Source organism: Pezoporus wallicus, unplaced genomic scaffold (assembly GCF_028554395.1).
Source record: "Pezoporus wallicus isolate ANWC-B61680 ecotype Strahan unplaced genomic scaffold, APGP_CSIRO_Pwel_v1 scaffold_2617, whole genome shotgun sequence".
Taxonomy (NCBI): Eukaryota; Metazoa; Chordata; class Aves; order Psittaciformes; family Psittacidae; genus Pezoporus; species Pezoporus wallicus.
The window spans coordinates 1,869,800-1,892,641 of record NW_026637592.1 but is presented as its reverse complement, the minus strand read 5'-3'; the positions used below and the strand labels follow the sequence as shown (position 1 = coordinate 1,892,641).

At 45.8% G+C, this 22,842-nt stretch overlaps 1 protein-coding gene across 1 annotated transcript; it reads right to left on the bottom strand.

Annotated features, from left to right (window-relative positions):
* Positions 1-12,834: 12,834 nt before the first annotated feature.
* On the bottom strand, positions 12,835-14,987 carry ZFP36L2 (ZFP36 ring finger protein like 2). Its single transcript, XM_057406470.1, has 2 exons — positions 14,772-14,987; positions 12,835-14,290 (listed from the first exon to the last, which is right to left on the bottom strand). The coding sequence occupies exons 1-2, from the start codon at positions 14,820-14,822 to the stop codon at positions 12,917-12,919; spliced, it is 1,425 nt and encodes a 474-aa protein (XP_057262453.1). The 5' UTR covers positions 14,823-14,987; the 3' UTR covers positions 12,835-12,916.
* Between the last annotated feature and the right edge of the window lie 7,855 nt (positions 14,988-22,842).

The window sequence follows — 22,842 nt, the reverse complement described above, 5'->3', positions numbered from 1 at the left end:
GATATAGCCTACCTGGTGTCTAACAGGAAAAAAGCCCTGCTGTTAAAACTCTGTCCTGATATAAATTGATATGTGAAGTAGCCTTCTTATCAAGGAAGTCTTCATATTTGTATGAAGTAGTTTTCAGCTTCCCGCACTGATGAGGGAACAAAGGAAGTCAGGACTGAAACCCTCAGACTGTGCTGATCTGAGACAGAACAAGACAGAAAACAGATTCCTTGAAAGCTGTGTGATGCCAGGCAAATCCCAACACCCCAGGTTAAGTAATTAGGAGATCAGGAAATCAATCATTTTGAGGCATTTAGCCCAGGAATAAGTTATCTCAAGAACGGCAAAACTGCCACTCTAAATGACATCTGGACAAAAGGATATAACGCTATGTAGCAGCACCAGATGACTAGCAATTCCCAAATAATTCCGTTCTCTTCTTTATGAAAATCCAAGGTATGTAAGGCAAATACACACAAACACTTTTCAGTCATGGAAAGTTTGCCTTGGATCTGTAGAACCTCTTTCCTCCTTATTCACAAATGAGACGAGTTCACCTTAAATGGTACCCCAGCACCTGCTGGCAATTCTGCCAGCAGAGTAGAATACAGCAAAGTGCTGAACATCGCTCACTATATTGATGACTACTTTAAAGAAGCAGTCACAACTGCCACATTCATAGACCTGTCATATATGTTGTACGCTACACACAGAGGGATAAAAGAACTGCAGAAGCAGTGCTCTATTAGGAAAAAAAAACTCCAATGACTTTATCTCAAACTGTTCAGGAAACAGAGCTGATAGCTCAGATAATGAAACAGGCTACCACAATCGACTAACTTGTCTAAGTATTATTAAGCAGCCTCAGTGTTTATCCTCACACAAGAAATTTTACCTGTATGGGTATCTTGCACATTATGATGTATTTGCCCAGATTAAAGCCAAATGAACAGCAGGATTCTCATGTTGCTATCATTAAATGCATATATATTTATAAATATACATTGAACAAATACACGACTGTATTTATTTGAATATATAAACTATAAGTAAATAAAATACACATGCACATGTAAATGTATTCTGCCACACATACCACACACCAGACTAGCTAAAACACAGGCTACCCTTTCATTTCTACAACCACAAGATCAATAAACACTTTTGCACAACTCGGAACAGGGAGCAGCTTGCCCACTACCAAAATCTGCTGTTCCTGTGACTAATGCTGGGCTGTGTGTTTGCCATGAGGGAACAGCAGCAAGACAAAATGTAAGGTTAATGCTAAGAATAACATGTTGAGGAAGTTGATAAGTTTTAAATGGAAGGCCAGACCTGCAAACCGCAGGAACCGCACACTGGTTTTTAGCAACCAAATCTAAGTCTGGCATGTACACACAAAGACATGCAGCAAATAAGAGTCAGTGCACTTCTGAAGTTCTTCAGTCAAATAAAGAGGAAAAAAAAAGGTAAATAAAACAAATGCTCCTGACTTGGTCCTTCAGATGAGCTTTTTTAATTAGAACATACAGAATGGAGATACAAGGCATCTAATGTATAGCTATATACTATAGCCATTAGCCAGCTTAACATTGTTAAAGCAGCTTTGTTGTAATGCAGAGAGGCAGATTAGAAGTAGCCAACTGGATGTTCAACAACTTCAGTGAAAACACAAAGTCCTTTCCAACCCCAACCATTCTATGATCCTATGACTCCCATAACCAGGCCTGAATCAGAGTTGGCTAGACAACAATAATATTCAGGAACAGAGAATTCCCAGCCATGAGAAGCAGCAGCTAGAGGCTGTACTATCTACTGGGATATGAACTGAATGCAAGAGAAGGGATGATGCACATTTCTCCATATTGCTTTCTGCTTTGGTGCTGCCCCAGAAGACAGAATTTCTTCCCAGGCCCACAGAAGTTACAGCTTCCCAAGCGACCACCTGCACAGCCAGGAATGGGACAACAGCAAGGCAGAACTGGTGTTTTTTCCAGGATTGACAATCTCTGAACACAGGTAGAAGAGGGATGATACTAGAAATGGGGAACAAGGACAAACTTGGCAAAGGAGGTAGGGCATACAGAATCAGAGGCTGCCCTTAGACAGAAAGGTACTCTTTCCCCAGCCTTTCCCATTCGCTCCAATCTAGCTGGGGAAAAAAAAACCAAACAAACACCACAACCAACCAAACCAACTACTCACAAGAATCAAATTATTTCTCCAGGATTTCCAGAATCTTCCAGCTCCTAACTCAGCACAACCCACCCTGACCCTCCCATCCAGGTACATGGTAAATAGAAATTAATTTCACTCAATCTAGGTGCAGGGGGGCACAAAACACTCAACTTTAAAGGTTTGGGCTCTCTCAGAGCTGGGTCCAAGTCCCTGCCAGTGCTCTCAGCAACTTTAACACAACTCCTAGCTCTCCCTATTCAAGAGCTTACTCTTTGAACGTGGTTTCCCCCCTCATTTCACTGAAGCAATTGTATTTATCAGGGGCCATGATATTTACCTAATAAATTAGGATTCATCTTTTTTACTTTTCTTAGCTCCAAATACCAGCTGCATACCTCTCGTGCTGAGTGAATGCAGAGAGTCCTTCACAAGAGGGCTTCAAGCTGAAGGAGAAGACTTTTCTATAAACTCAAATCCACCACTGCAGCCCAGCTTTGGTCACTCTTCATCTCCCACACCATCATTCAAACATAAATTCAAGACAAATGTGTAGACAATATTATGAAACACTGGTGGCGAGAATAAGAAAGCTCCATCATGACAGGCACCAACACTCCCCTGACCACCCCTCTCATCCCAATTACTACAAGGAATTGTTAAAAAAAAAAAAGAAAAACAATCAATCAAAACTTCCATTCCTCAGAATTAATAAAATTCCTTCAAAAAGAGCTAGTAAAAATCACATACTTACGTATTTTTCATGTGCCTTAGCATGGTTTCCAGGAGAATCTGCTCCATGAGACTGACTGGTCTGTAGTTCCCTAGGTCTTCCATATTCCCTTTCTTGAAAATGTGGGTTATATTTCCCTTTTTCCAGTCATCGGGAACTTCACCTGACTGCCATGATCTTTCGAATATGGTGGACAGTGGCTCCTTTAGGACGCACAGATGGATTTAATCAAGTCCCATGGACTTGTGCACCTTCAGGCTCTTAAGATGATCTCAAACCTGATCCTTTTCTGCAGTGGGCCTAAGGTCTTGATTCTCGCAGTCCCTACATCTGCCTTCCAAGACTTGAGCAGTGTGTTCAGAGCATTTGCCAATGAAGACTGAGGCAAAGAAGTCATTAAGAACCTCAGCCTTCTCCAAATCCAGGGTAGCCAGTTCTCCTGATAGCTTTTGGATAGGGCCCACGTTGTCCCTGGTCTGTCTTTTGTTTGTGACATACCTATAGAAGCCCTTCCTGTTATCTTTCACATCCCTGGCCAGGTTCAATTCTAACTGGGCCTTAGCTTTCCTGACCTGGTCACTAGATTCCCGGACAATATCCCTGTATTCTTCCTAGGCTCCTTGTCCTCGCTTCCACCTTTTATAAAGCTTCCTTTTTCCTTCTACGTTTCCTCAGTAGCTCCTTATCCACACATAGAGGTCTCCTGGCCCTCCTGCCACATTTCCTTCTAGTCAGGACGCAACAATCCTGAGCTTGGAGCAAGAGATCTTCAAACATCAACCTGCCCTCTAGAGCTTTATCCCATGGAACCTTACTAAGCAGGCTCCTGAAGAGGCCAAAAAAAAGTCATTCTGAAGCACAAGCATTTCAACCTGAGCTTAATTTGGCTCATTGGGAGAACTGAGAACAAACAAATTCAACAAGATTGGGTTCTGTTGGAACATTTTAATCCCTAGGAATTGTTCAGTTCATAAAATGATGGACCATTTGCATCATACAAGTAAACTATACTAAGAGCTTGTGGGATATGGAATGCTTTCATGAATTATTTCTTTTATGTTGGATGTGGTACAAAGGGAAGAGGATGTTGCATACAGCAAATTTACTTCTCTGAATGCAGCCAAGGCAAAAAGGCTACTTACATACTGTGATTTCTAACTTATAAGATGCTGTCCTTTGCTTATGTAACGCTGAAACAATCATGAAATGTTAAGTTCTGCCTGTTTCTATGTTACAGTAATCCTAACTGGCTGATTTTCACCCTCACTCTTTTTTCTACTACTAGTTCTGGAGTTATAGTAAGTACATTTCCCAAAATTTCAAGGAAGCTTTTCCAAGACATTTACCATTTGCTTTTCCATCTGGATAACACTCTCTGTTCAGTATCTCTGAATGCCACAACTGCTCTTTACAATCAGTTCTTAGAGTTGTAAGGTAAAAAGACTCCACGTTATAAAAGTGCTACTTAACAAAAAAGCAAAGAAACCCAGGCAGATCGTTCCCCCTTCAAGTCTTCTGCAAGAGCTTTACCTCACTGATGTTTTTGCTTGTTTTCTCAATATGCCTGTGCCTGTTTCAGTACCACATTACAGCCCAGGAAACAGCTTGACACAAGAGGAGCATCACACCTGGAACAAATGGTTCCTTTTTTGAGAACAGAGGTCTAAGCAGGACAGCCACCTGCACTTGGCAGGTTACCAGCTTTCCCAGACTTTAAGAGGCTTACTGGGGAGTCCTGCACAGATCATGGTAAGAACTCTGGCCAGCTGAGCTCCCAGAGCCCTGCCACCTGAGGCAATTGATAATGAAATAGTAATAGAATAGAATAAATAATAACAGTAATGACTGCCCATGTCAATCACATGGAGGAGCAGTCTCTGCAAGGCTAAAGAGTATTTCTGAATAAAACAATTGAAATCAGTGAAGCCAGGAACAAGTATGTCTCTGAAATGCTACAGAACACTCACACATCTCCTGCAAGGGACTGAGCAGGATCCTGCACCCCTCGGCTTTACTGTCCCAGACTGAATCGTAGCCATACTCCAAGTCAAACCCTGGTGAAAGGAAGCTGGGAGAACAGACCCATTCTGCTGCTTACCACCACTCTTCAGCAAGTGCTGGAGGTCCTCTGACTATGGGCTGTACCTCTGTGAGAGGAAGGGCTTCTTAAGGATATGATGACACATACCTACACACTGGTGTTCAGGACATAAAACATACCATCATATGTACATTATATACACCATTGTCCATGGTACTCATGTTACCTCTTTGAGATGGTATTTACCAATGGTTTGAAAAGATCCTCTTCTAAATCTCTCACCATTAGTCTTGCACCAGTAGATTGTACACACCAGTCGGGTTGCTTTTCTGAAATTACCTTAAGGATGATTTCCACCAATTTGGAGATAGACCCCAAAAATGAGATGTTTGTTTCTTGCTTTGCAATGCTTCTGCAGCAAACAGTTTAGCATCACCTTTTTTGCTATGAATTCTGAACCTCATCTTGAATTTCATTTTAAGATTTCTTACCATAAGAAATATTTCGAGTAGACAGGAGAAGTCATGACTTGATGTTCACACTGACACTAGCCCAGAGCTCTGCACCACTTCCAGGGGAGATGGCTTTTCCAGGCTGCCAGGCTTCCCTTTCCTCACCATCATCTCCCCAGCCACACTTCCCCAAACACAACACAGCCAAACTGAAGCAAAATGTTCAGGTTCAGCTTGCAAAAACTCAACACAGTTTGCTGCATGTCCTCTGGACATCATTTCATACATCCTAAGATTCGAACCATGTATGTAGAAAAGAACCCACAGAACAGAACTTAGGCTGTGGTTTCACAGGCAGTTAAGTCAATTTAAACTTGCACTGATGCTGAAAGCAGAAGTCTGAGCCTTGCAGTACTTACAAACGTCTGCCCTCGCTCGTGCTTTTGCTCTATAGCCATAAGGCCATGAAATGAGTCCAGATCAGAGTACTAATCTAGCAGAAAAGAAATTCCTGTCTTTTTAGAGTTAGCGTCCATTTGGATTGGCAAATCACTGCATTCCTCATCTGACTTTTAAAATCAGGTATTTGTTAACACTGAATTCATCTAAGATTTACAGCATGCTGCTCAGCCCCCTGGATAGAACAACAGCACCCTGTATGGAACCCTCCTTGTCTGCGCCACTTCTGCAGCAGAGCTAAATGACATTCAAAACCAGTTGCAGGCACAGGGCACACATGAACTCACGCAGGGCTCTGCTGCCCCAGGAGGAGGCCTTCCCTTTGACACATGCCCCCTGTTCCCACTGCACTGCCATCAAGAGCCCTGAGACCACCAGCACAGGGCAGAGCTACCTGCCATTCACAGCACAAATGGTCATCCATGGAAGAGTCAGGAAGTTCACATATATGCATATATGTGGATACACAAAAGACTTAATAACCACAAAAGCCAGTTGTTTGTGCTCCTCTGCAATGAGGGAATGTTTTTCACATAGCTATTCAGCTCCTTTTGCATACAGTACAGGGAATCCTCCAAAATCTAGGCACAGTTGAAGGCTAATCAAGATCTTGTAAGTTACCAGGCCTCTTACTATTATTGAATTTCCCTCAATTTCTTATCTTGAGTGGCTATTATAATTCCAGGTATTCAAGTGAACATCATTCAGAGAAGATAAGGTAATAATCCATTGATACAGGACCCTTGTATTTAGATTTCAGCATATCCAGCTCCCAGTTTATGTTATTAACCATGGTAGAAAAATTAAGGTTAAATTACCCCATCTCAGCGTACAGAATAGGAATTACTCAGATGTCATCTATCCCTCTTCAGCAGCAGAGAGGAGATCTGTCAGGGTAATTTTGCCTGCTTCCCACAGGAATGCAAATCTGGGGGGAGGGGGGGGTTCACCCCAAAATGCTTCTATTAACACTATCCCTCTCTGAAAGGAAATATGAAATGACTTGTGTCTGCTTGACTAAGCTTTTGACAAAGCCCTCCAGACCTTTAGGGAGGAATCTTCATCCTCCACCCTCCCCTCCAATATTAAATTCTTAATATTAATAAATTAGACTTACAAGTTAATATCCTTCAGTACATATGCTGCAAAAATGACACAACCTTCTAAATCTAAGCCAGCTGAGAACAAGTGTTTCCTTTCACATTCAGAACTTCTCCAAAGATACAGAGCTTTGGCACACGATCATTATTTGATAGCTAGTAAACTAGACAAAATATCTGTTCAGGGATATGGTCATATTCATTCACTTTCATTAGGCCCTATTTTGATTTTGAGCCTTCCCTTAAATGTCGGTATCTTTTCAAGGAATACTCAAGGTCCACATTGAGTCACTTATAATCAATATACAATATATTGTATTGTATATAGAATTATTAGAATATAGAAATGCAGTTTTAAAATGGGCATACCAAGAATTTCTCAAAGAACTGTGGAAGAAACAATGTGGAGCAAAACCCATACAGGAGGGATAAGCGAATCTAGCATCTTGGTGGGGAGTCCCCTTGTCCTCCATCCCATCATACCTGCCTCCTCACCAGGATGCAGGGCTCTACATCCTCCTCCTCCCCCTACCTGCAATGAAACCCATCAGACTCCTCGCTGACCCACCCCAGCAGAAAACACCATTTTCCCCCATTCTGCCTGGTTAACACAGTGCATGAGCCCCTAGGTAGATGTGATGAGTGCCAGAGCTGGCTGGGGGCCAGGGGACCTTTCAGTGGCCCTGGACCAAGCGCCCACCCTGGGCCATGTGGAGCAAGCTGCTATCTGGATCAGTGACCCAAACCAGCTCAGAGAGTGGGTCAGAAAGGGATGGGGGAAAAGCTGAGCCAACAAACTGCTCCCTTCTGGTGGAGGCAGCCTGCTGCATCACCTTGAGTGTATCATTTCCATCCCAACTCTCCACTTACTTCTTGAGCAGATGAATACTTACAGGCAGGTCTGGCTGTGGTCATTCAGGATATTCCTGTCCCTCTCCGGGCAGGTACCAACCAGATGCAGGGTTGGCAAAAGGGACAATGTATCTATACTTCAGATGCAAGAATGTGGGAAACCCAGTACCTTTGCCTTAAACCACTGGGGAACTGAGTTGAAGTTGAAGGGTCAGAAAATAAAGTTTCCATTTCCAGAGCTCTGTAGGTTAAACAAGCAAAACCCAGCATGTTCTTGTCTTCCCAATGACAGAGCACCACTGCCTGAAACTCCAAGCAAGATTTACACTCAAGATCAGCAAGAAAAGACAAACCACACAATTAAAACTATATAGTACAGACCCCTTAGCTTTAATGCTATGCTAGCAAATCAAAAGTACATCTCAACCATAAAAAAAAAATGACCAAAACGAAAATCCTGGACCTTCTTTGAAAATTAGGTGTCCGCCTAATGATGGGATAGGATGGGATGAAAACATGAGCAGGAGACTTAATTTATTTTTCAAAGCAATTTAAGAGCTTCACTGCACGTGTGAGATTCTGAAAAAGGGTTCATCCCCTGCCCATGTATTTTAACCTTGGTTTCCTTCATTCTGCAATCAGCAATACAGCAGGGAGAGGATCCGGCAGCCTACCAGCTCCTCCGGTGGTGATGGGCCCTCTTTCACCAGTGTACAGACTGTGCTGTAATTCCAGCTCCTGTGCTTGGCCCTGGGGTACAGCGAAAACAGCAGCATTGCTGCACTGTGGCACATTTCTGGGAGTATTTTTGGTGATGTCAATCCATCTATCTGTGTGCTGAATCAGGTTTAGGTTCTGAATTAACTTGGGTTAGCAGCAAACCCCCAAAGCCCAGAGAAAGCAAAAGCACCAGTTAATAGCACACCCCCGCTACCTGAAGAAGGCAAACCAAGAATCCCAGCACAAATGAGAAATTAAGAGCACTAGGCCAAAAAAATCAAACTGCTGATTCGATACCTTTGAAAACCCCCTAATGATCATGTTAGTCATGTTAAATCAAATCCTGTTTCAAGGTCTGTACCATTGCACCTTATTCCTACAGATTTTTTTTGCTCCAATTTCTGTCATATTATCAACTGAAACAAGCATGCAAGACTCAGGCCTCACCAATCACTAATAAAATCCCATTTTCCAGATCATCAAATTAATTTTCAGTGCCCCAACTATAAAGAGAAATACCACATTTCTAATGGGCAATAGCAGAGACCTTATTGCTCCTTCTCAACCCAAAGTTCTCAAAGAAAACCAGGTTCTTTTTATGCAGTTTATTAATTTATTGCAAAGTATCAGGACATTCCCGAATGGTCTGACCAGCTTTACATGCTTCCTTGAATTCTGAAATGAAAGCAAGAGAGCATTTGCTTAAATCAACAATATAAATCACCAGTTTAAAGGTTAACACTTGATTGTGCAGCACGAGAAGCAGACATTTATCGACCCAGTTCAAGGACTTCCAGTTTCTTGAACACATAATGCTGCAACAGATTGCTTTGCAGTTAGCTTTTGCAGATACAGACAACACAGGGGGCAGGATGGGTGGCCTCAGAGCATCATTCACTTGGAGCAGGGTGCAGAGCATGCCACTAGCCCACTGGGAGACACTCATGGGCTGTCACCCATCCTGTCCTGGCAGCCTTTTCAGTGCTCAGAACACTGGCACTGACACCAGTGCAGCTGTTTCACATGGGGCAGCTGCTGTAAAGCTCTTCTTCCAGCCAGGAGCACCAAAGCCAGCCCTGGCACTCAGACCAAGATCCTGTTCAACCAACAGAAAACCAGTACTGCTCTGGTGAAGCAATAAGTAAGGTCCTTATTTACTGTTGCAAAAAAAGGGCATGCTTAGGGGGAGAGGTGGGCAAGGGAGATAAGCAAAAAGCATACCTAGGGATGAAAGAAAATCTGAAAATAAGTCATAGAATGGGTTGGGTTGCAAGGGACTAATTCCAAGCCCCCAATACAGGCAGGGACACCTTCCACCACATCAGGTTGCTCCAAAACTCCTAATGAACAGCTTTAATTTAACAATTAGATTCAAAATCCCCAAAATTAATTAAGACATCAGCTTAGACACCAGTCAAACCAACAGCTACTCTCTGCTTCTGCAAAATACTGGTGAACACCTTCTTGCAGGCATGGTACCTACACCAGGGATGCCCAGGGAAGAACCTGGCAGTGCGCAGTGCTACTCTGCAGGCAGCACCAGAAAGAAGTTCCTTCAGAAATCTGTTTGGGAATATAAGGGAATGATACTGAGACAGAATGTCAGACCAAGCCATTAAAAAAAGAAACGGTGATTGCTGCAGCCAGGCTGTGTTGTCATACACTGGTTACATTTGTTTTAATTTTAAACTGAGAGTCAGTCTAAGGTTCGTTACACAAACATGTGGCACTGGTATTACATTCTACCTCGTATTTATAGAAAGCCCTGTGGCAGTCCAGGCAGTGCAGAGATGTCATAATGTTAACAACATTTATCAGTAGTATGACAAAAGAACAAAATAAGCCAGTAGAAATCACGACTTAAGTTTTAAGCAACTAACTAGAGTAAGGGACCTGAGCATGGAGGTATTAGCTAAAATTCTTCCAGCATTAATGAACACACTGAGCCAAATCCACTGAGCATTTTCTTATACACCCTCAGAAAGATGTTTAAACCCCAAGCCTTGAAAACTGATTAACATATTTAATGCCAGCCCAATTAACAGAGATACGCCCTCAGCAGGGTGATTGGAACACCAAGGCAGAAGTCCCCATTCCTACAAGAGGAACAAAACTTTTTGGGACAGAAGTTAAACTTTAATTATGCCTTTTTATTACCCAAACTGCCACCTCTTCCTTAACAAGCACACTCATATATCCCCATAAGTAATGCAATCTGATAAACACCATTACCCACTCCACCTGTTAAGCCACAAAGGCCCATACTTCACCCTTTGGAAGCAAAACCCAGCAATTTAAACAGCAGGATCCAGCATACCGCTAACACACAGACTCCCGAAAGTTCTGGAAGCATTTATTAACCAGGGATTGCTGCAGGAGTGCACTCATGCTGGGTTAATCTGTAGCTAAATCCACTGGTGATCAGGGTTGGGGTGAGGTGCTAGTTCAAAAGACACGCTCAGTGCCTTCCAACAGTGGAAGGGTTACTTCTCTTTTTACTGTTTTTTTCCAAAAAGACTTTATTGGGAGAACTACAAAACATTTACAGTACAAAGTTTACAGTCTCACACAATCTGTAGTGAACTGACTCCCGAAAAATATATTACAACTCAAGTTGACTTATGCTTTACATTCAAAACATACTTGTTAAAGTAGTCCAAAAAGAGTACATAGTGCTCAATCTGTACCTATGTACAAAAAAAACCTAAGCTACCACTCATTCATCCACCATCCAGGAAAGTTTTAGGAAACTCCTGACTTTCTACATAAGGAAAAATAATAAAATGCCAAAGTTTTGGAATTCAGTTTAAAAAAGATATGTTCAGGTATATAGGAAGTTTCAGATCCAAGATGGCCTCCATTCTTACCAAGAGTGGCAAAATTTTGCTGCAGTTAAAACCCATCCCTACATTCAAATCATATCAAGCATTAAGAAAAAAATACTTATTTGGTTGAGAGATTTAAGGCAAGCGTGGACCCTTGAGAAGGCACTGTGAGACATCCTAACACTGGAACCCCCAATTATTGCTACATACTGAGACTCTTATCACAGTGTGATTGGTGGAGTCAGGCAACAAAAAATACTTTTTGGTTACATTAAAAAAGTCTGGATTCAATTTGCCACTCTGATTGTGAAGTCAGTCCTCTTTTTGCTGCTGGCTTGTTTTCCGTCATTTGTTTTTCACCTCAGACAGGCTACAACCATTTTACATTCTACAAAAAAAAAAAACATAAGAAATCCCTCAAACTACTTCCACAGCATCAAGATTGATTTCTATACAGAAACCATGCAATCTTTCAGATTTACGTAAACAAGGAAAGAAATTAATGAAATAAATATTACAATCTCTTAAATTAAGAATTTTACTCATTTACAATAAAATAACCAAGTGAAGTTACAAAAAAAGGCATATATTACTGTGAAAAGAACACACTCCACATTTTGCCGATTAATAATGGCAATCATAATTTAAACATAATAAAAGAATATATATCTATTGCTTTTCTCATCATACCCGATAAATACAGTATGAACAAATTACCAATGTATACTTTTCACAAGATAATAAATAAGTTAAATAGTTTCAGATTTGAGTTGTTGTGCAACGACTCATTCATGCAAAATCAACTCAAACCAGCTAAAAAAATTAAAAACAAAAAAATAATCAGCAGTTATTCTCCAACAATTACAACTAAACTCAGTTGAGTGCTTCCAAATAAAGCAACAACAACAGAAATTGTTCTAAGCCAAACATCCACTAAGTGGTGGCAATGGAACCAATATTAAACTTTGGAATGAAGGTTTTAGCATGTTATAATAATAATACATAGATATATAAAAAAAAAAGTTGTTATCAAGGCATATTCTTGGCAGGATGCTGGGATTTTTTTTCCTCTTTTCCTTAAAAAAAAGCTGACAGGTTTTACAGGTTTCATGTTTCTGTGTTTTATCTGAACTGCATTGAAAGGAACCAATTTGTAACCTTGTGTGTCCGAAGGTTTGGAGGCACTGGGCAGGCAGGGCCAGTGCTCCCCGGACTGTTTGTTGCTTTATGGCGGTGTGTTTTCTAATGCTCTTTTATCTTTGTTTTCTTCTCTCCTCTTTCTGAACACAGATGGAATGGCTGCTGCTGGTGCGGATCAGAACTTGTCTCCAAAGAACAAAAAATCCCCTTCTTCCAAGGTCTCTCTATAAAAATAGGTTTGTTTAGTTCGTGTCATTTGCCCCTTTTGCAAAACGCTTTTTTTACCTTTTTTCAGCTCTCGGTGTACATATATAGATAGATATATAAAAAAAAACAAAAAAGGAGTAAGAGAAGAAGGATTCACTTTCTTCGCTAGTTAATTTACTTGCTCGGCAGCCGCGGGGCCGGCCCCCCGCGGTACTTCCTTTCCCTTAGTCGTCGGAGATGGAGAGCCGGCTGAAGATAGGGAGACGGCGGCCCGAGTCCAGGCTGGGCGACTCGGAGCCGCTGAGGGAGCCGGAGCTGAGGGAGCCGCTCAAGTAGCTCTCCCGGTCGGAGAGGGAGTCCGGGGGACTGGGCGGCGCGTCGAACACGGGCGACTCAGAGAGGCGGCGAAGGGGCTGGAAGCTGAAAGGCGGCGATGCAGGGGGCGGCGGCGGCTGCTGCTGGCAGCGGTAATAGGCGGCGGCGGCGGCGGCAGCTGCGGCGGCCGCAGCGAAGTTCTGTGTGTGGAGGGCGAGCGGGGCGATGAGGCTGCCTAGCTCCTGCCCCGAGAAAGCGAAAGCGTTGTTAGCACAGGCCGGCGACAGCAGCTCCTCGCAGTACGACGCGGAAGCGGAGGGCGGCGGCGTGCGCGATCCGCCGGGGCTCTCCAGCAGGGCGGCATCAAGGCGACCCCCGGGCGGCGGCGGGGCGGTGCCGTGGGGGTGCGGCGGTTGGTGGTGGTGATGGGCGGAGAACCCGGAGAAGCTTAGGCTGTGGTGCAGCTTAGGCCGCTCCCCGCCGCGCGGGTGCCCGAACCCGCCGCCGCCCAACGCATGGTCGCGAGGGGCAAACGCGCGGAGGTCCCCGGTGCTGCCGGCGGGGTGCGGAGGAGTGTGGTGAGGGTGGTGGTGCGCTGCCGCGCCGGCAGCGGGAGGAGGGGCGGTCGTGCCCCCGCCGGGCGCCGGGCGGCGCTCGTCGGCGTTGTGGATGAAGTGGCAACGCGGACCGTAGGGGCAGAAGCCGATTGTGTGGAAGGTACGGCAGAGCTCGGTCTTGTATTTGGGGTGGCGAGTGAGGCTGCGCAGCTCGTGGAAGCCGTGGGCGAACTGGCACTTCTCGCCGTACTTGCAGGCGCCGCTTTCCTCGAAGGGGCGGCAGAGCTCCGTCTTGTAGCGCGTCGAGTTGATGGGGGCCCCGCCGCCGCCACCTGAGCCGCCCCCCTTGCCGGCCGCCACCGCCTGCTGCTGCTGGAGCTGCTGCATGAGGTGCTGGCTGCGCTCGCCATTCTCGCTGAAGGAGCGGTCCCGGAACTTGTTCTCCTTGTTAAGCAGGGCCGTGGGATTGCTGCTGCTGGCACCTCCGCCGCAGCCCGTCTCCTTCAGGCTGCCGAATGAGGAGGAGGAGGAAGAGGAGGAAGATGTGGAGGAAGATGTGGAGCCGGCAGGACTGGGGAATTTGGACCCGCCGGCCAGCGCCGGCAGGTTGCTGGTGGAGTGCCGCCGCAGGAAGCCCGGCGCGAAGCTGGAGCTGGGGGAGGTCACCGGGGTCCCCACGGCCTTCGTGTCCAGCATGCTGCTGAGGTTGGTCAGGGACTTCTCCGTCTGCCAGGGCGGGGGAAAGGGAGGGAGAGGAAGACAGCAGGGGAGAGAAGAGGTTGCACGGTGACCTCCGCAGCACCCTGGGGGAGGGGGTCGCACCGCCCTCTGGCCCCAACGTGGGCCCGCGGCAGACACCGGACCGGGCGGGCGGAGTAGCGAAGAGGCCCTTCGCAGGCTTTACTGCACACGCAACTTTTACGAAGTTCCTCTCGACAGCGCACCGCCGGCGGCGAGCAGCTCCAGAGTAAAAAAACACCCCAGAAACCCCCGTAGCTCTGGGGCTCGCAGCCTTACATCGACCGCCTTGCAGGGGGGCCCGCACTGCCGTAGCCCGGCAGTTGTCAGGAGGCAGCCCGCCCCGCAGAGCCCGCCAACCGCCCCGTCTAGTCCCATCCCGCGCGGGTCCAACCCCAGCCCGAGCACCGCCCGCCAAACAGCGGCACCGGCCAGGGTCGCGCTAGGGGATCACACTCCTTCTCCCTACCTTGCACAAGAAGTCAATGTCGTAGAAGGCAGATAGAAGTGTCGTCGACATTTCTAGATCCTGTAATGGTCGGAAATACAGGAAGGACCAAAAGATCCCGCTCTCCTTGGAGGGTTTGGAAAAGCCACGACTAGACAGGAGGTGGCTGTTAGCTTGAGATCCGAAATGGTCCCGTCTTCTTCCCGGCGTGTGCCGGGCCAAGAACGGCGAAAACAACTACACAACAACAAGCGGACTACGGGAACTCCGAAGCCTTTCGCGCCGCCTCCATATAAACGCCACCGCCAAAGCCCGCGGGGCGGTTCTCTTCTCCGCCCCGCCCGGCCGGCTCCGCGCCGCCCGGCGGAACCGCCCAAGTCGTGTAGGGGGCTGAGGTTTCAGTGGCGGGTTGTGTTGGAGCCATGTCCGAGCAGTTCTGCCCTCTGCTAGACCGCGGTGACCCCGAGTTGAGTGCGCCCACAACGAGAGCAAGACGGGACGGAGCGGGGGCCACGCACGGCACGGAACTGGCAGGAAAGGGCTCCGGCCCTGCTAAGCGCCCTTCGTGCCCTTCCCCAGACACCGGCACGATTGCTGCTGCCATAGCCCCCTTCCTTCCGGGGACGGGAGTCGTCTGCGATGCCTCCCCGGGCGCGTAGAGGCTGCCGCCGAGCGGAGGCCGATGCGCGATGCGGAGGGGACACCTCTTCGTCCCGCCCCGCCGAAAATAAATTTTTGCCACGTAACTGGTTTGAAACAAAGGTCGGGCCCGAGCTCCCACGGTGCAACCGGCGGGACGGCTGCTGGCCTCCGGCTGCGCGTCCGGACCCTGTCGCTGTTACTTTTGGGTATTTTTGGGGGGAGAGGGGCCAAGATTTGGGGTTTTGTTTCTGTTCGGAGTTCGGGGGACGTTGGCAGGCTGGCGCGGAGCCAATGCGGCGTTAACGCCGCACCGAGTGGGCCCGTCGTCTCCTGGCCCGCCCACGTCCCCGGATGCACCTCCCCCCCAGCTGTTTGACCAGCCGGCGCTGCGCCTGTCTCTCGCCGATCGACCCGTCATCGCGAGGCCGGGGGTGAAGGCAGTGGAAGTGGCAGGCCCGTGCTGGCGGGGTTATTCCCGGGCGGGAGCGAGCAGGCTGCCGGCGCCGCTCAAATGCGGAGGAGAAGGCGGTGGACGAGGCGGATCTGAACCTTTGCCGTCGTCGGTTCCCTTCTCCCCCCCCCCCCCCCGCGTTTGCTCAGTCCCGGGACAAATGGGAAAGAAAAAACGGGCGTGTAAAGTTTTATTGCTGCTAAAGCCCGCAGACGCCTTTGATCCTCTCTCGCTTCTGAGCCATGGAAATCCAAGGGTGCAAACGTGACCACATAAGGAGGAACCCTGCGCTTTGAAAGCACATATGCGAAGGGGAACAACTGCGGGGGGGAGGGGGGGGGAGGGAAGGGAAGGTGTATTAGGACACTTCATATCGGCTGTTCATTCGCCACCCCGCCGCCGTCGGCCTCATGTTTCCATTTGGCTCCCTTTCACCGCGTCCCCACACAGTCCTTTTCCCCGGAGGCAGCGACCGGAGCCTGCTGCTGCTCTGCCCTGGGAACCGCCACGGAGCAACAAGCCTGGCCGCGACTTTCGGGCTGAGATTTGCAACAAAGATGGAAAATCCACCCGGGAAAGACGAAGAGGTGGCGAATAACAAGCCCAAACCTCGCCTCTTCCTGTATCCTGCTACTTCGGCCACACCACCTCTCACCAGTGCAACTTCCTCCTCTTCCTCGTTCCCGTCTGTTTCCGTCCTCCCCCATCCCCGGCTGAGCGGGCGGCGGAGCGGAGCTCTGCCTCCCCCTAGTGCCCGCGCCGCGGGACCCTGCTCTGCCTTCCCAAGGGTCTGCTAGAACGCGGAGCGATGGATTCACGCCGAGCCGAGCGCAAAGTGCTGCCCCCCGACGGGGAAGCACCTGGAAGCGGGACCGGGAACGACAATAAGTTTCCCAGCAGCCCCGCATCACCCCACCCTTGTTTCATCATCCCTGATGTGAAACACAACCCCTTCAGTGTTGATCTTGCCTGCTCCTGAATGGAGGAAACAGCATAGGCTGCTGACACTAATGCAGGGAGCAGTGTGTCATTGTCATCTGGGGGAATGCTTCCATAAATCGAATTTGATCACACATAGCTGATAAGTAATCCATTGAAGGATTTTGCTAAACTTCTGCGATTGCTGCTTAGGGTTTAAAGGCTCTTGATTGAGTAGTTATATAGTAACTCAGGTCACCAGCGGTGCGTAGTTAAATGTATATGCGCCAATACAGTTTTATTTGCTCTCTATAAACTGAGGCAGGACATGAAGGTTGTGGTGGCATTCGAAACTCAAGATAAAGGGGGCTTATTTGGTTTACTGATTAACCAAAGTTCTCAATGCTTCACAAAGTTACTGAAATTTTGTGTTCACTGTAGACCTGTTACTATGCCATTACCCCTCTGCGTTTATCCAGTTGTTGAACATATATGCATGTACTTTTAAATTCCACCCAATAAAATGGAAAGGGCGATGTTCTTATTGATAGTCTTATTGAGCAGGGTCACACAGCCACACTGCAGTTCTGATACTACAAATCAAAGTTCTGGTTGTTTTCTACTATAAACTTGTTGCTACACTGGTTGAAAAATACTGGAAAGGTGTGGCAAGCCTAGGAGCTGGGAATTAATTGTGTAGGTTGTGGATGTTTTTAAGAGTGACTTCCAGCCATAATCTGGGCTGTTCTTTCCCCAGGAGCTAAAAACAGATGCCTAACTCACAGTGCAGCTTGCAGAGTTGGGTGGTGAGGCACTGGAATGGGTTGCCCAAGGAGGTTGTGAATACTCTGTCCCTGGCAGTGTTCAAGGCCAGGCTGAATGGAGTCTTAGGTGACATGGTTTAGTGTGACATGTCCCTGTGCATGGCAGGCATTGGAACTAGACAATCTTAAAATCCTTTCCAACCCTAACTATTCTGTGATTCTTTGTCTGTTCATCTCAGACTCCAGCATCTCCCTTTTCCTGCTGAGGTCCCAAGTTTCATGATAAATCACTTACAGAAGTAGCCCTGAATCCCAGAAACTTACAGAAAGCATTTAAACTGTTCCTCCCAAATTATCTATTTCTGCAGCAGTGGCTTGTGCAGTTTCCAGGTGCCCAGTAAACCCAGTACAGAAGCTTATCTCAGCTGGAGAAGCAGGAAGCAATAGGCCATGCGGCAACGCAGCACCCAGCTAGTGCCGGCGGTGCTGGCCCAGGCCTTCCCCCGGTGAGGTTAACCCGGAGGCGGGCCCGATCCCGCTCAGGTTAACCCAGGCGCTGGCGCGAGTGCGGGGGTGTGTGCGGCGGTGCTGCAGCACCACCTCCCGGCCGCGCTCCCGCGGTGGCACCGGCCGTGGGAGACAGCTGCCCGTTACCGGCATCACCCGTCGGAGTTCGTGGCTGAGCCGGGGCAGCGGCATGGGGGGGACAGGGTGCACACAGCAGGGTGTATCTCTGCACTACGCTGTCAAGCAGGACCTAACTTTCCAACACTGATTGCAGGGCAAGGTGTTTGAAACTGCTTTGTTTTGAACAGCATGCTGTTCAATTTAGAGCAGTTTTATAAAAGTATTTATTTGATTTACAGGAAAAAAGGCACGCAAAAGTCTGAATAAAGCTGTTTCCATGTGCAAAACAAGGTTTTTACCAAAAGGGAGAATCCTCCTTCAGAGGAGATGCAGTAAAATATACAACTTGTCATAGGCAAAGGAGCCGAGGTTTGTGTCCTTTCTTTTCGAAACACTTCAAACTCAAATAAAAAATCACATTAAAAATTACCTTTCTACAACGCTTTTTCTTTATATTAAAATCCAGGAGGTAAAAACGTGGAATAAAACATAACACAGCTACAGGTGGCCTGCACCTGGATGAATGTAAAATACTAGGTGTAGATGCTTGACTTCCTAGAGCAGCTATAATAAACCATGCTCAGCTGAATGAAATTAGCAAATGCATTTCAAAGGAGCAGTCTCCCCACAGCACATATGACACAGACACACAAATCAATGGATTTAGGTATAAAGAATGTGGGTTTAGCTTGACTACTGAACAGGTTGTTGCAGGTTTACAGGAGTCATTACAGCAATCACTTATTCCCCACAATTAGAATTCAGCCTCCCTGCCCACCCAGTAAAGTACCATCAGACTGCAGCAGATTTGTTGTTTTAAGGCAGACCAATATTCTCTTGTTTTGAATAGACAATCTTGTGAATTCTGTAGTTTTGGAAAACTCTGGCGTCAGGGTTAGTGCTCCAAGGTGTCGAAGGAGCACCAAGGTGACCAAGGTTGGTCCAGTGCTACTCTTCATTGTTGATTTAAGTTTGCCATGATCTGGTAAAGTTAGATCAGTCATTGATATATCTATATACATACAATTACATGTATTATATACATTGGTTATATATAAAAATTGTAGCAATTGTACGTATAATTCTAGTCTATATAATTATATATTATGTATAATTATATATCAATTATATACCTTGAATATATATACACACATATATGTATCTGGTAAAGTTACGTCAGTTATGGATATAAGATATATATGTGTCCAACCTGCCCTTGAATACTGCCAGGGATGGAGTATTCACAACTTCCTTGGGCACACATTCCAGTGCCTCACCACCCTCACAGGGAAGAATTTCTTCCGTATATCTAACCTGAACTTCCTCTGCTTAAGTTTGAACCCATTATGGTGACTTGCTTTGAATTTATATATATCTTATATATGATATATCTTATATATGTATATAGCTTAGTAAGCTAGATGCTTACTAAGTTGTCTGACATCAGTCAACTTCTTTGCCCAGGAATTCACAGCTAAATCATCATCTTCCTCAACAAAAAGAAAACCAACAGTGATGAGAAAATGGCTGATGGTCTTGATAATAACAAGAAAATTATAAAAGACATAAGATCTAGAGAGGAGTAATGATAATAGAAGCTGTTTGAACAGCTTCTTTGCATTAATAAAAGAAAAAAAGGTAAAAAATTATATGCATCATTTTTCACAGGTTTGAGAAAATGCAATAAAAAAGGTTCCTACTTTGCAAAAAAAAAAAAAATATACCTTCAGAAATCAAGCATTTATGGTGTAACTCTTGGGAAACAGTAGAAGTGAATAATCCTTAACATGTGCTTGCCTTCCCTTGTAAAACTGTCTTATATTTCGCAGAGACCTCTCTGTAAGCAGTATGGTTATGTACTGTATAATGGAGCTTTTTGAGTGGATTAAATGAAAAAGGAAAATTTTATCAGTCAGTGAAACATCAGAAGGGCAATGCCTAAAGCGTGGGCTTAAGGAAAGTTCATAATATATTTCATGGGTCATATTGCCAACAAACTTCTCAAAGATGGAGCCAGTCCCACTCCTTCCTGTTTACCTTCCAGCATTTTTGGGATTCTTACAGTCTTTCCAAGACACAGAGAGCACAGTGTATTACACAGCATTAAGGTTTACAGAACCAGCATGGCAGTGTTTCTCTTTACGTAAATAATCCTTCTGAAGACAATGACTGATGTGAGCAAAGCTGTCCCAGGAGCTGGAACCAATCATATGGAAGATAGCACAAAGCTACCTAATATGTAAGTGAGATGTTTGGAAAAGCCAGGAGTGGGTTCAAGCGCTGCTCTTGAATGCCAATTGTGCCAGCACCCACAGCAGCAGTTTAAATTCAAAGCAAGTGACCACAGTGGGTTCAAACTTAAGCAGAGGAAGTTCAGTTTAGATATATGGATGAAGTTCTTCCCTGTAAGGGTGGTGAGGCACTGCAATGGGTTGCCCAAGGAAATTGTGAATGCTCCATCCCTGGTGGTGTTCAAGGCCAGGTTGGACAGAGCCTTGGGTGATGTGGTTTAGTGTGAGGTGTCCCTGCCCATGGCAGGCGGTTGGAACTAGATGATCTTAAGGTCCCTTCCAACCTAAACCATTCTATGATTCGATGATCTGCAGTGATACTGGGTGCAACAAGTTACAGTCTCAAAATGTTTGTCAAAAATGACTCCTTAAGTAACTCTTTATGTCAGTGTTTGCTTATTGCTCTCTAATATACGCTGATATTGCCAGGAAACAGACACCAAACTCCAGTTTTTATTCTAAATACTGACCCTGAATTTTATTTTGTCTAGTTATTATTTTTAAGTTGTAAATCAGTTAATACTAGAATAGTGCTCATCAGGCTTCATCAGATGAGATATTGCATTATATTCCTGCCACAGAATCCTAACAGGTAGCAACTGGTTGTTAAAATGACCTCGGGCTGAGGTCTCTGAGCCTCTTGTCCATCTCGCTGTCTCCTAGCAGCCGCTCCAGAGGATAGGCACATGGGCACAGATCTCCTTCCCCAGCCGGCGCAGCTCACACAGATGACAACTGCTAAATCCAAGGCCATTGGAGCATACACACACACACACACACGCACATATATGTAAGAAAGATCAAGTATGCAGACGGACTTAGAGAAGCTGTTAAAGGCAGACACTGTTTAGAATAATACCACAGGGCTATAGCTATACAGGTTTAGCTGTCATGCCAGAACCATCCACACCGTTTTCCTTCCCTGTACTTCCCCACTGTTCTCACTTGGTGAGATGCTGTTTTAACTGTGTGGTTCCTAGGACTGCCCTCAATAACAGAGTACCTAAGTCCCGTTTGCATAAGAACCCCAGCAGCAGCATTCACAGGTACGGGTAACACTAATGCAGTTTGTCTTTATTTTCAGTGGGGATGCAGAAAGAGGGGCAGATGAGGAGAGCAAACAAACAAGCCCCCGTAAAATCCCTATTACTGTAAAATGAATTGTGGCAAAATTATCCTTGCCCGTAGTCACCAGCAAACGAACAACTGTTTACTAAATGTTCTGTCTTCTAAATAGTGGTATTGTAAGAACATGATTTTTCTGAAGGCTGTCTTTTGCAAGCAGACAACACCACAGAGTCAGATTGATTTGGTAAGAATTCCTACAAATATTCATATACATATATATACATATGTATTCATACAATTCATACAAACTCTGCTTTTTATGTCTGAGTGTATTTAACCATTTCTCACAAAAGAATACGATTACTGATTTGAAAGAGGCATAGAAGTGTAGCCAGGACCTGTCTTTCACAACACCTGCAGCACAACTTCTGCTCTGTAATACCTTCCTGAAGCTTCACACCAGCTGCAGATTCTCTAGAGGACATTGGCACAGCAGTGTAATGTACACTAAAGCACCAGGTCTAGGCAAATACATGTGCCAGTGAATAAAACGACTAAGGACAAAACAGACTGCCAGAAAGGTGGGTACATGGTATCTGACAGACCAAGCAATGTACCGAGGACAGTGGGGAGGATGAATTAGTATGAGACCATGAGAACAAAGGACTGTAATAACGAAGGGAGTGAAGGAGAAAGAACAGATGGTCCCTTCTTTATCTTGGAGTTAGGTGAGGGTAAATGGAAATCTCCTTGAACAAGCAACAGGAAGGCAGGCCGTCAATCTCTGGGTGACACTAATTATGTTACATACGCAGTTTGTCTCTGCTAGACAGTAAAATCAAATGTTCAAATCTGTTTTCTTCATGTCAGGACTTATCATGGTTTCAGGACATCTCTCAGCTTTGTGAGGGAGAGCTTGAAGGATTGCAGTGTGACATTCTCACACCATTTATTTTTAGCTGTTGGGGTTTTTAGGTGTTTTTTTTTACTTGCTTTCTCTGTTGCTGTGCCCTATTTGGAACAGTGTGATGCTCTAAAGAATGGGTGCAATGGTTGTCCTCTCTGTTTTGATTCGCTTTAGCTCAGGTAGAAAACAAGGTTTCATTCAAGTTCCATGGAGACCTCAGGAATACTGTCAATCCTCAGAGCTGGAAGAGCAGAAATCAAAATGGTGGGCGGGTTTCTGAGCTTGAAACTATCGTTCCAATTACAAATGCTTACAAAATACAGCATTTTACACCCAGCTCTTTTGAAGTCTGGTGATCCTTTGGAGTCTTACAGATGATTACTGAGTGCCTATGATGGTCAATATTTATGTAACATCTCTTGTG

Bases quoted from the DNA above. Each gene is read 5' to 3' on its own strand.
- ZFP36L2 (XM_057406470.1), bottom strand. From the start codon at position 14,822: ATGTCGACGACACTTCTATCTGCCTTCTACGACATTGACTTCTTGTGC. The intron at 14,291-14,771 runs GTAGGGAGAAGG...CCGCCCTGGCAG, and splicing joins ACATTGACTTCTTGTGCAAG to ACGGAGAAGTCCCTGACCAA.